Source organism: Heteronotia binoei, chromosome 4 (assembly GCF_032191835.1).
Source record: "Heteronotia binoei isolate CCM8104 ecotype False Entrance Well chromosome 4, APGP_CSIRO_Hbin_v1, whole genome shotgun sequence".
NCBI lineage: Eukaryota > Metazoa > Chordata > Lepidosauria > Squamata > Gekkonidae > Heteronotia > Heteronotia binoei.
In genome coordinates, this window is record NC_083226.1 from 158,970,596 (window position 1) to 158,984,267 (window position 13,672).

The 13,672-nt window shown below is 44.9% G+C and overlaps 1 protein-coding gene across 2 annotated transcripts in view; it reads left to right on the forward strand.

The window, feature by feature from the left end:
- PDZD2 (PDZ domain containing 2) overlaps window positions 1-13,672 on the forward strand; it is a 352,225-nt gene that overhangs the window by 300,285 nt on the left and 38,268 nt on the right. For both annotated transcript variants that reach the window (XM_060236112.1, XM_060236113.1), the window contains 4 exons: window positions 3,170-3,243; window positions 8,833-9,052; window positions 9,441-9,558; window positions 11,739-11,871. In XM_060236112.1, coding sequence (XP_060092095.1) covers window positions 3,170-3,243; window positions 8,833-9,052; window positions 9,441-9,558; window positions 11,739-11,871 — 545 coding nt within the window. The remainder of the gene's footprint in view (window positions 1-3,169; window positions 3,244-8,832; window positions 9,053-9,440; window positions 9,559-11,738; window positions 11,872-13,672) is intronic.

Sequence of the window (13,672 nt, forward strand, 5' to 3'; positions counted from 1 at the left end):
CCTAATACATCAATTTTGGTTCAGAAATTGTATTTCTTTTCTACACAAATCAACCTTGTTCCTCATAGGTTGATACACTGTGTGCATTTTTTTTTTGCAACATGTGTGTGTTTAGGCAGCTATAATAACTCTTAGCATCTGTATAGCATTGTTTTGCGTGTTCAAAAATACTTCGTTTGCATTATCTTGGTCATACAGCAACCCTGATGGTCGTATTGCTTATCAGTCTCCTTTTTCAGCTCTGAAAGGGGTCATCTTGCTTAAAACTGATTTAACGTTGAGGGCCTTCCTGATTCAGAGCGAGTCTTATAGCCACCCAACTATAAACAGTCTTACATAAGAACACAAAAAGAGCCCTGCTGAATCAGATGGTCCATTTGGTCCAGCATCCTGTCTCCCACAGCAGCCAAACAGTTCCTCTGGGTGGCCAACAACAAGGCATAGAGGCTGAAGCCTTTTCCTGATGTTGCCACCTGGCTCTGGGATTCAAAGGATTTGAATGTGGATGTTCCCCATGGTCACTATGGCTAGTGACCATGGATAGACTGATCTTCCACCCGTGCAATTCCCCTTTAAAGCTGTTTATTCCTGTTGCCATCACTACGTCCTCTAGCAGCAAATTCCACATTTTAGTCACTCTCTTATTTTGCAAAGCCTGGGTGCTGATCTAGCCCTAGATGAGGACCCCAAAAGAGTCAGTAGCAATGTCATAGCTGTCCATCTTCTTTTTCCCCATAGCAAAGGTTAGCCATCTGATCCCTAATACGAAGACAGATCTGTTACTGAGCATGCACTCTGGAACACCATGAATGTGTCTCTCTCTGGTTGCAAAGTGCGTGGAGGAACATTAAGACTGGTTTGCAAACTGTCTCTTGTGGAAGCTTGGGCACTACTGAGAGCCAGTTTGGTGTAGTAGTTCAGTGTGTGGACTCTTATCTGGGAGAACCGGGTTTGATTCCCCACTCCACCAACTTGCAGCTGCCAGAATGGCCTTGGGCCAGCCATAGCTCTCGTAGGAGTGGTCCTTGAAAGGGCAGCTTCTGTGAGAGCTCTCTCAGCCCCACCTACCTCACAGGGTGTTTGTTGTGGGAGAGGAACACAGATGGAAGGTGATGCACACTGGGAGGGGAGGAAAAAACCCAACTTCAAGTATAAGCTAGTGAGGTCTGAACTTGCTGAGACTGAGAGGGGAAAAGCTTGTAAAAATGTGGATAGCTCAATGAAAGTGTCAACCCAGTATGCTGCAGTGGAGCTGCTTTGAGATTCAGAGTGAAGAGTGAAATATAAATCCAACATAATCTTCTGCTGCTGATTTTTCTCCTCGAGGATTCCCTTACCAGCTTTCAGAGAACTCCAGGTTCACTGCAACACAAAAGTACAAAACTTTTTTTAATTGTATGCGTTCTAATGCAAGTTCAGGGTCAGAGGTCAAAACTTTGGGAGCATTCTTTCACAATAGTTAATAGTAAACTGACTGGCTCCTGGGAAGAAAATGCATTCACTACCAAGACAATGGGAACATGTGAAAATATACAGAAAGGGGTTTTGTTTAAAATGTACAGCAATTGGACAGAAAGATGAAGAAGCCTAAGACTTTTATTCGCGGCAAAATCAACTATTGCTTCATGCTGGAAAGTCAAAGCCCCCCCCCCCCCCCCCGATGTATCACTGTGGTGCAAAAAGTTATGGAACACATGCAGTATATTATGGCAAAACTCCCTGACAATTTATCATTTTTGTTATTTGTCAAAAATTTTCATCCAATTTTGAGGCAACCTAGTTCCGCATAATGGAATATTTATCATAATATGTTGATATTCCAGATTTGATTGATACACTCTGTTTATGGTAAACTTACTGGATTTTAAATTCCTTAGGCTATAGGCTCTTTATTGAAAGTGTTTGAAACAACTGTGATTTGAACAAATTGGAAATTAACAGTGCATGTTTAAAACAGACATATGTTAAAATGCTGTATTTTTATTACTGCCTTGCTATTGATTTATAACTGTTGCACTGCACTATGTTATTTTATTTTGTTATGTTATGATGTGAAAATACAATAAATTGTTGATTAAAAAAAGAAGAAGCCTAAGACTGCATCTGACCCAGGCTACCCCAGTTTCCTCAAATTCTGGAAACTAAGCAGCATCAGCTAGATTGCCAATCCCCAGGTGGCAGCAGGGGATCCCCCATTTGGGGGCCCTCCCACTGCTTCAGGGTCATCAGAAAGCCGGGGGTGGGTGGGGAGGGGAATGTCTGCTGGGCATTCATTATTCCCTATGGAGACCAATTCCCATAGGGTATAATGAAGAATTGCTCTGCAGGCTCTTTGGGGGGGCGGGGCTGTTTGTTTAAGTAACCAAATTTTCAGCATAACATCTCTCCTCAAAACACTCTCCAAATTTCAAAAGGATTGGACCAGGGAGCCCAGTTCTATGAGCCTCCAAAGTAGGTGCCCCTATCCATCATTATTTCCAATGGAGGGAAGGCATTTAAAAGGAATGCAGTCCCTATAAATGTGATGGCCAGAACTCCCTTTGGAGTTCAGTTATGCTTGTCACATTCTTGCTCCTGGCTCCACTCCCAAAGTCTCCTGGCTGTGCCCCCAAAGTCTCCTGGCTGCACCCCCAAAGTCCCCAGATGTTTCTTGAATTGGACTTGGCAACCCTAGCATCAGCCCTGGTGAGTATTTGGATGGGAAGCCGCCAAGGAAGTCCAGGGTTGCTACGCAAAGGCAGACAATGGCAGCCCTCCTCTGTTCAGTTCTTGCCTTGAAAACCTTACGGGGTGCAATAAGTCAGCTGCAGCTTGGTGGTGCTTTCCATCAAGATGGCAAAATGTAAGAATACGTTGTTGAAGGCTTTCACAGCCGGAGTCTATTGGTGGTTGTAGATTTTCCGGCTGTGTGGCCATGGTCCTGGTGTTGTGAGACCCGACGTTTTGCCAGCAACTGTGACAGGCACCCTCAGTGGTGTAACCCAAAGGGAACTCCAGTTTTCTGGGTTACACCTCTGAGGATGCCAGTCACAGTTGCTGGCAAAACGTCGGGTCTCACAATACCAAGACCATGGCCACCAGCTGGAAAAATCTACAACAACCAGAAATGTAAGAATGTTTATCCTTCCTGTGCCCATATTTTAATATGGATCTTCCCTTTGGTTATTAGGGGATGAACTCCTGGAAGTGAACGGGGAATCTTTGCAGGGGCTGACCCATCAGGAGGCCATTCAGACATTCAAGGTAATGAAACTATTAAGACGGGTTTCTAGAGGCAACAGCGAACATTTGGGTGCTGCACATTTGCATTTGGTCTGATGACTTGGGCATGGGCTGCTGTATCCTGTACATGTTGCAAACCGAGTGTCCCTCAGCAAAACCAAACGGAAATATAAGGCAGTTTTTTAATATGTGAAAAATTTACCATAACGATTCAGTTTAATGATGGCATTCCCAAGGGTTTCCTGAGGGCTTTTCCCCTTTCTCAGCTGCAGTAGCTTCTTTTGTGGAATGGCTCTCCATTGATCCCAATTAAAGCAGTGTAGATGCAAGAAGAGATGTGCTTGCTTTTGCACACATGCATTTGTATGCCTGTGAGTGTACCCTGTGTGTTGTGGGAAACAATATGCCTTTTGATGCCAATATGCCAATATGCCTTACAGGCCAGTCAGTCTGACTTCAATACCGGGAAAGTTGGTAGAAACCATTATCAAGGACAGAATGAGTAGGCACATTGATGAACACGGGTTATTGAGGAAGACTCAGCATGGGTTCTGTAAGGGAAGATCTTGCCTCACTAACCTGTTACATTTCTTTGAGGGGGTAAACAAACTTGTGGACAAAGGAGACCCGATAGATGTTGTTTACCTTGACTTCCAGAAAGCTTTTGATAAAGTTCCTCATCAAAGACTCCTTAGAAAGCTTGAGAGTCATGGAGTAAAAGGACAAAAACTGGATGAGTAATAGGAAGCAGAGAGTGAGTATAAATGGGCAGTCTTCGCAGTGGAGGACGGTAAGCAGTGGGGTGCCACAGGGCTCAGTACTGGGTCCCATGCTCTTTAACTTGTTCATAAATGATTTAGAGTTGGGAGTGAGCAGTGAAGTGGCCAAATTTGCAGATGACACTAAATTGTTCAGGGTGGTGAGAACCAGAGAGGATTGTGAGGAACTCCAAAGGGATCTGTTGAGGCTGGGTGAGTGGGCGTCAACGTGGCAGATGCGGTTCAATGTGGCCAAGTGCAAAGTAATGCACATTGGGGCCAAGAATCCCAGCTACAAATACAAGTTGATGGGGTGCGAACTGGCAGAGACTGACCAAGAGAGAGATCTTGGGGTCGTGGTAGATAATTCACTGAAAATGTCAAGACAGTGTGCGTTTGCAATAAAAAAGGCCAACGCCATGCTGGGAATTATTAGGAAGGGAATTGAAAACAAATCAGCCAGTATCATAATGCCCCTGTATAAATCGATGGTGCGGTCTCATTTGGAGTACTGTGTGCAGTTCTGGTCGCCGCACCTCAAAAAGGATATTATAGCATTGGAGAAAGTTCAGAAAAGGGCAACTAGAATGATTAAAGGGCTGGAACACCTTCCCTATGAAGAAAGGTTGAAACGCTTAGGGCTCTTTAGCTTGGAGAAACGTCGACTGAGGGGTGACATGATAGAGGTTTACAAGATAATGCATGGGATGGAGAAAGTAGAGAAAGAAGTACTTTTTTCCCTTTCTCACAATACGAGAACTCGTGGGCATTCGATGAAATTGCTGAGCAGACAGGTTAAAACGGATAAAGGGAACATGTGGAATTCACTGCCACAGGAGGTGGTGGCGGCCACAAGCATGGCCACCTTCAAGAGGGGGTTAGATAAAAATATGGAGCAGAGGTCCATCAGTGGCTATTAGCCGCAGTGTGTATGTGTGTGTGTATATATATATATATATATATTTGGCCGCTGTGTGACACAGAATGTTGGACTGGATGGGCCATTGGCCTGATCTAACATGGCTTCTCTTATGTTCTTATGTTGATATGTGAGAGTACACACACACAAGCACTTTGGTTTCATCCTCAGGTTAACCAATAGTTGGAAATGGAGCTTCCATTCCCTCCCCTCCAAAAGGTTCTCATATTTCAACAGTTGCACCACTTAAGGCACCAAAATCCATCTCATTCACTTTTCCAGCCACCCATAGGTTGAGCCAAGTCCTAAAAACGATAAAATAACATAAGAAGAGCCCTGCTGGATCAGACCAGTGGCCCATCTACTCCAGCCTCCTGTTTCTGAAAATGGTCAGAAAAAAAGATTCACAAGGAGAACGCAGAGGACAAAACCACTCCTGGTTGTAAGTGCTGTTCAGAGAGATGTTGCTTCTTAACTTGGAGATTACATTTAGCTGTCATAGCTAATGTGATGGACCCACCCTCAGTAAATTTCTGTAAACCGCTTTTAAAGCCATCTAAGCTAGCAGCTTTCACTACTTCATGTGGCTGTGAGTTCCATAAATTAGTGACTGTGTATAGTGTGAAGAACAAAGTAGGAGTCAAGTTGTACCTTTAAGACCAACAAAGTTTTATTCAGAATGTAAGCTTTTGTATGCAGGCATACTTCTTCAGATGAGGGGATACCGGGTTCATTTCAAGATGCTGGGACTTACCTTTAAAGCCCCATATGGCCAGGGACCTACATAACTTAGGGACCACCATTCCCCCACATGTTCCCCGGAGAGCAGTTCAGTCAGGGTCACAAAATCTACTCTCAATCCCTGGCCTTAAAGAGGCCAGGCTCATGACAACCAGAGCCAGGGCCTTTTCTGTTACAGCCCCAAGCTGGTGGAACGAGCTCCCCGAGGAGGTTAGGGCCCTGCGAGACCTCACACAGTTCCGCAGGGCCTGTAAGATGCAGCTCTTCCACCAGGCATTTGTAAATTAAGATCACAGGCTGCAACAGACTCTGAAACAACTGGGCCACCTTGAACATGAAGGTAAGATTGATCTTTCTATAGAACATCCAGCTGGAATAACAAATAGAAAATTTGAAGATCATTATAGCACCTGAAACAATTTTATGTTTTCTGTATCTTTTTATATTTTAATGTGGTTTTACGTTCCATGTATTTACATGGGTGTGTAAGCCGCCCTGAGCCTGCTTTCGTGGGGAGAGTGGGATATAAATTGAATAAAATGAATGAATGAATGAATGAATGAATGAATAAGGTACGGTGGGCTGAAATACATGTAGTTGATGGGTTATCCCCTCGTCTAAAGAAGTATGCCTGCATGCAAAAGCTTGCGTTCTGAATAAAACTTTGTTGGTCTGAAAGGTGAAACTTGACTCCTACTTTTTTCTACTGCTTCAGACCAACATGGCTGCCCACTTGGATCTATAGTGTGAAGAAGTTCTTTATCTACTGGCCATTGACTCAGTGTGTCTAGTTCTAGAGGATTTCAGTTTTAAGAGTCATACCACCTAATGGCGCCGGAAGAGCAAATGATGCAAGGAAGAAACTTAAAAGCTGTATGCAATTAGAAGAACTCACAACAGCAACAAGAATAATAAATCCACCACAGGTTGCCACCGGCCTTTGGTAGCACTAGCATCGCAAAGTGATACAATAATGATATCTTCACTCAGCACCATCTCTAGAAAGTTGATTATCCTTCTTGGTGCTGGTGACGCAATTAATTTGCAACAGGATCGATTGTAAGCTTCTTTCTCGGTTACTTCCCTGTCTCCCACCCCCACCCCCATCGCACCTCCAGGCCAGGATTTTGAGAACTGTGTCCAAAGCAGCTTGTTTTCTCTAGGTTGCCCTTCACATGGCTTGATATCATCTTTATCACTGGGTGGTACATTTACACAAGCAGAAGTGGTCTTTCCTTTGTTCTAGATTACTTAGTTCAGGCCTGATTCAGATATCAACATGCACTGAAGAAGGCCTAGGAATCTAAATAGCTCCCCCTATATCAGATTGTTTACTGCTAGTAGAGGTACACCTCACTAATGTTTTCGGTTTGTTCCCAATACTGTGCACAACTAATACAATTAGTTCATCTCTTTTCCATGTTTAGCTTTTATGAAATCATAACTGCATTCAGGGGTGGAATTCTAGCAGGAGCTCCTTTGCATATTAGGCCAGACACCCTAATGTAGCCAATCCTCCAAAAGCTTACAAGGCTCTGGAGGATTGGCTACATCAGGGGTGTGTGGCCTAATATGCAAAAGATTTCCTGCTAGAATTCCACCCCTGACTGTATTGATATTAACTTACCCTAATATCAGTACTGTTTTAAGGCCGCTTGGTTAGTACCTGCACACTAGAAGGACAGCTGTGCTTTTAAAAGGTCACTTCCCTATTGCCTTTTCTCTACTGGAGCCTATTCTACTTCACCAAGTCCTCCTCCTGGTCCGTGGGACCTTGGCACTAGTTTGGGGTGTCTGTAGGGGGATGGGTACTATGCCAAAAGTACGTGGACTCTTATCTGGGAGAACCAGGTTTGATTCCCCACTCCTCCACCTGCACCTGCTGGAATGGCCTTGAGTTAGCCATAGCTCTGGCAGAGGTTGTCCTTGAAAGGGCAGCTGCTGTGAGAGCCCTCTCAGCCCCACCCACCTCACAGGGTGTCTGTTGTGGGGGGAGAAGATATAGGAGATTGTAAGCCGCTCTGAGTCTCTGATTCAGAGAGAAGGGCGGGGTATAAATCTGCAGTCTTCTTCTTCTTCAAAAGCCAAAGGGCCAGCATTCAAAAATTACAGGCAAAATACTTCAATAAAGATTATCAAAACTATTTTGTGTGTTTTATATCCAAACAGAATGAATAGAAAAATCTCAAAACATTTCAAACATTATTAAGCACCACAATAATTGATGACATGAACAAAACTTAACTTGAATGGTAACCCCTGCACGGAGGGTAAAAAGCTTTCAGAAAAAGACCCAGTCTTGAAAGAGTCTTTACAGTCGCCAGGAGATTAAGAGTTCATTCAGAGGCGCTTCTAGTGTTTCTGAATGAACTTTTAATCTCCTGGTGGATGTAAAGACTTTTGATATAAAACACACAATAGTTTTGCTATAAAACGCATATAATAGTTTTGAAAATCCTTACCTAAGTATTTTGCCTGTAGTTTTTGACTGCTGGCCAGTTGGATTTTGGCATCGTTTCTTGTCTCCTTGTGAGGTGTCTGTAGGAAGCTGGGATCAATAGAAATCTCATGAGAGTGGAGTTGCATGAGCTTGGGTCTTATGATTCTCTTCTGCTTAGCCTTCCTTCAACAGAGGAGGACTTCCTCCAGTGGAGAATGGCCTTTTCTGATGGAGAAAGGTTTCCTCTGGTGGATTTAAAAAATCTTCCTTGCTTGGCACAGTGGAGGAGCTTCTGTTTTTCATGGAGAAGGTCCCAGGTTCAATCTCGAGCATCACCAGTTGAAAGGAACATGTAGTAGGTGATGTGGAAGACCTCAGCCTGAGACCTTGGAGAGCCGCTGCCAGCCTGAGTAGACAATACTGACCTTGATGGACCAAGAGTTTGAGTCGTAAAACACAGCTTCATGTGTGTGTGTGTGTGTGTGTGTGTTCGAAAGGGTTCATAGGATCTAATCCACAGGATCCAACTGATAGTGTTTTAGGATACAAACAGGGCCAGCCCTGCCAATAGGCAAACTAGGCAATTACCTAGGGTGTTGGCCTTCCAGGGGTACCAAATTGGGCATCTCCATGTGACTCGGTTACATTATCAATGCGAGGGGTGGGGGCAGAAGTTGGCTTGCCTAGGATGCCAGATAGTCTAGGGCCAGCCCTGGATGCTAATGATAACTAATTGCATCATTGCTCCTTAGCAACTCAAGAAAGGTGTGGTGACCCTCACGGTACGGACCAGACTTCGTAGCCCCAGCCTCACCCCATGTCCAACTCCTACTTTGCTGAGCCGCTCCAGTTCCCCAAGTTCCAGTGGAGGAGTCCCTTTACCAAGCTCTGAAGATATTGATGTTTCCTCCTCAAGTCGCAAGGGGCCAGGACCAAAGGACAGGGTTGTCATGGAAGTGACCCTCAATAAAGGTTTGAGGACCATTCCTTTCCTTCTCATTATCTTGGTACAGGAGCCACTTCTCAAAAGGCCATGCTGGATCAGAAAAACTCGTGCTGAGTCTATAAGTTTTTTAGTTACACAAATTATGTAAGTGTAACTTGTATGTGAATTTAAAACAACTCCTTCCCTTTCTCCCTCCTTCATCATAAAGAAGGAAGAAAATCAGTAGTTAGCTCTGTGGTCATAATTTAGCAAACAGATAGATGTGATAATAGTCAGGAAATGGAAAAAGATGCAGTCAGCCTAATAAGGACATTATCTGGTTTGATCAGCTGTTCTTACTGTTGGCTTCTACCAAGACTCAACCTTCATTGTTGGGACAAGTGGGCTAAATAGCTGCTCTCTGTTTTATCACAGAACCAGGTGTCGGGCTGGGTATCGGTGCTTGCTGCCTCACGCTGGAGAATAGCTTGCCGGGTATATACATTCACAGTTTGGCCCCGGGATCTGTGGCTAAGATGGACGGGAGGTTAAGGTTAGTTCTGAGCTTCACTGCACAAAAATCACACCAGTTCCCATTTTTCTGGATTATGTGTGTTACCTTGCAATGGTATCTGTGCCAGGTGGGTAGAGAGAAAGGAATTATGACAACCCGAATAAAGCTAGTTTTACTGCGAAAGTTTCTGCTAGGAAGCTGGAAACCAGGAAAGGTCAATTTATGGTTTGTATCCTGCCTAGAATTTCTGCAAGCGCACATGGAGTGGTGATTTTCACCAATTTCTCCCTCCCATGGTTACCCAGCAGGTTTCACAAAATGGTGCTGCTGGAGGCAGGGGGGAGAACTCCTAGGAAGTAGACTGAAGAGGGGTTCGTTCTCCTGTGGGAGGGGAGAGTTGGCAAAAAGCACCCTCTCCTCCATGCCCTATGGAAATTTTAGTGGGATCCAAGCTGTTCTGTGCCACAAATTCACTCACAATCAGGGCTCTTTTTCTAGCAGGAGCTCCTCTGCATATTAGGCCACACACACCTCTGTAGCCAATCAGAGGGCTCTTAGTATAGGGCCTACTGTAAGCTCCAGGAGGATTGGCTACATCAGGGGGGCGTGGCCTAATATGCAGAGGAGCTCCTGTAAGAAAAAGAACCTGCTCACAGTGCAATCTTATGCAGAGCTTCTCCCATTGCTTTCAGTTGCTACTTACATCCTAGCAAATTTCCAGTCTTTAAAAATACACTTAAAATGCAACAAATCCTTAAAAGCTGTTTGGTTTTATTGCGATAAATATTTTCAGTTATCATCTGAAAGGGTAATCCTGGGCCTGAGCAGTTCCAGATGTCTTGATAGCCCAGAACTGTACAGGGTGAAGTAATAATTAATATTTCGCCAGCCTTTCCCTTAAGATCTATCAATCCTGTGGGTATTTCTGTTCACGGTGTGAAGAAGGAAACAGTCCTACATTCTTGCGCAAAAAAGCCTAGTGTTGAAAGGACTTACGTTAATCCATACAATATGTGATAAAGAGCCATCCATCTGTCTATAACTCAGAATGTCCGCACTCAGAAAATGTGCTTGTAGCCAGAACCAAAACAACCCCTGTGCTGTGTTTTACAGCCAGATTACAGAGTTCTATGATTGGAAATCCTGGGGTGTGTGGGTGGGTGGGGGTGTCACCGGTGGAGGGAGATAGTATGAATCTGCATGAATGAGTTGGGGAGGGTGCTTCTTCTCTCTATGCCATTTTTCTAGTTAGAGGGCCGGCCCTAGACTATCTGGTGCCCTAGGCAAGGCTAACTTCTGGCTCCCCCTCCGGCACTGATAACATCACCAAATCACATGGGGGCGCCCAGTTCTGTGCCCCCAGAAGGCCGGTGTCCTATGCAATTGCGTATTTTGCTTAGTGGCAAAGCCGGCCCTGGATGCATGTGTCTGGCTCACCCTTCCTGTAGTTATGGTAAGGAAAAAAGAGGTGTGCTGATATTGCATCTGTCTTTTCTGTCACCTGGTTTGCCAGCAGCTTGGAAAGAGAGGCAGTTCTGATCAGGAAAACGGCATGTGATGGAAGGGAGCTAACTCCCCCTTCTCTGTGATCTTGGTCTGTTTCAGGGGGCTTCCATTAGCTACTTTTTAGGACCAAAAGTTGAGTCTGAAATTCTGGTTACAGAGCTTAGGTTTCATGTACATATAGCTGGAGGTGGGGGAGCCACATGCTGAAGTCCCATGGAGGTGGGCCAATCATGTGGGTCTCCACCAACCATCGTACCAGTTTGGTGCAGTGGTTAAGTGTGCGGACTCTTATCTGGGAGAACCGGGTTTGATTTCCCACTTCTCCACTTGCACCTGCTGGAATGGCCTTGGGTCAGCCATAGCTCTCGTAGGAGTTGTCCTTGAAAGGACAGCTGCTGTGAGAGCCCTCTCAGCCCCACCCACCTCACAGGGTGTCTGTTGTGGGGGGAGAAGATATAGGAGATTGTAAGCCGCTCTGAGTCTCTGATTCAGGGAGAAGGGCGGGGTATAAATCTGCAATTCTTCTTCTTCTACCCACTGGATAGCTGCAGCCGCATACAGTTGACAACACTGTGCTACACGGAACCACACTACTCTGGTTCAGAATAAATCAGCAGTTCCAGTGTTCATGTTTACTCCTGCGTTTCCGTCCTGTAAAATCATAAGTGTAAGTTCCAACAGGTACAAGTAGCTGGATGTGTTTGTTTTCTCAGCCGTGGCGATCAGATCCTGGAAGCTGATTCGGTCAGCTTGCGACATGCAGCTCTGAGTGAAGCCTACGCCATTTTGAGTGAATGTGGTCCTGGCCCAGTCAGCCTTATCATTAGCCGCCACCCGAACCCAAAGGTAAGGAGAATGATGTATTAAATGTACACCATAGGTCAGTAGTGACCACTGCCTGCTTTCCTGGACTTTCAACACTGTTATGGATGAATGTTCTGATTCCTCTTCTGTTCATATAAAAAAAAGTGCTATAGACATAAAAATGGTATGTTGTAATGGAAAGAGCAGGAGTTCAGTAGCACTTTAAAGACTAACAATTTAAAGACTAACAAGTTGGGTTGCAAACCTTCAAGTGGGGCCTGGACTATGGCCTTGGGTCAGCCATAGCTCTGCAGGAGTTGTCCTTGAAAGGGCTGCTGCTGTAAGAGCTCTCTCAGTCCCCCCTACCTCACAGAGTGTCTGTTGTGGGGAGGGAGGTGAAGGAGATTGTGACCACTCTGAGATTCAGAGTATAGGGTGGGATATAAATCCAATATCATCACCTTCCCAGAATTACAACTGATCTGTATACTATGGCAATCGGTTTCTCTCGAGAAAATGGCTAACAAAATTTGTTAGCTACCAACCCAACGAACAAAATTCATGGCAGGGTATGAGCTTTCATGAGTCATTGCTCACTTCTTCAGATACATCTAAAATGTAGTCCATCTGTCCTATATATTTTAAACAATGGAATAATTTCAGATGACAAATGGCAATAGCAGGTGAATGACAATAGCAGGAGAGAATGGATTAAATCTGATATGCATAGGTGTGGTAGTGAGAAGTCAGCATTGGTAATGAGACAGGAAACCTAGGTCTCGATTTGGTCCAGTTGGATGCACTGTCGCAATGAGGTAGGGTATTACCAAGCTTAGTTTGTAAAAATTCTGAATCGTTGATTGCTGGTGAGCAAGTTGCTTGGATACTCCTATCAAAATGTTGCTTTGGAGCCACACCTTTCTGCTTGTATCTCACAATCTAGAACTAAGGCCCTGCATACTGCAGAGAACATCTTCTTGTGATTATCCACATCCATTAAAAATGACACAAACAAGAATGATTAGGGTATAGAAAGTTGCTTTTTCTATGGGGCTACTTGCACTAGGGAACCTGCTCCCCAGAGAATTATGATGATGATATTGGATTTATATCCTGCCCTCCACTCCGAATCTCAGAGTCTCAGAGCAGCTCACAATTTCCTTTATCTTCCTCCCCCACAACAGACATCCTGTGAGGTAGGTGGGGCTGACCCAAGGCCATTCCAGCAGGTGCAAGTGGAGGAGTGGGGAATCAAGCCTGGTTCTCCCAGATAAGAGTCTGCACACTTAACCACTACGTCAAACTGGCTCTCTCACCAGGTCTCCTGGGAGGCCAAGCCTCTTTATTCCAGAAAGCCTTTTTAGCTGCTGTAGCATGTTTTAGCATTCAGCATTTTGCTGTTGGCTCCCATTGCTTTTATATATTGTGTTGGATTCCCAGATGCAAAGAATGCAGATCTTTCCCATGACACCCCCTACCCCACTTAACAGTCCTTTCCAGTTACAGAAAAGCGTATTCCCTAGATCAAATAGCCATGCAGGTCTGGAGGCTGCATTGGGAAGGAGAAGGGCACAAAATCTTTCCAATCATGCTCATTAGTGTTACCAACTCTGAGATGGGAAATTCCTGGAGTTTGGGGAGGGGGGCTGGGAGGGGGGGCGCTGTTTGGGGAGCGGAGGGACCTCAGCAGGGTAGCCATTTTCTCCAGGGGAACTGATGACCATAATCTACAGATCAGTTGTAATTCTGGGAAATGTGCAGGCCCCACGTGGAGGTTCGCCATCCAAACTCTGCTGATGGAAGAGACAGAAAGGGCAATATTTGCTCCCTTCCCTCTTTGCAC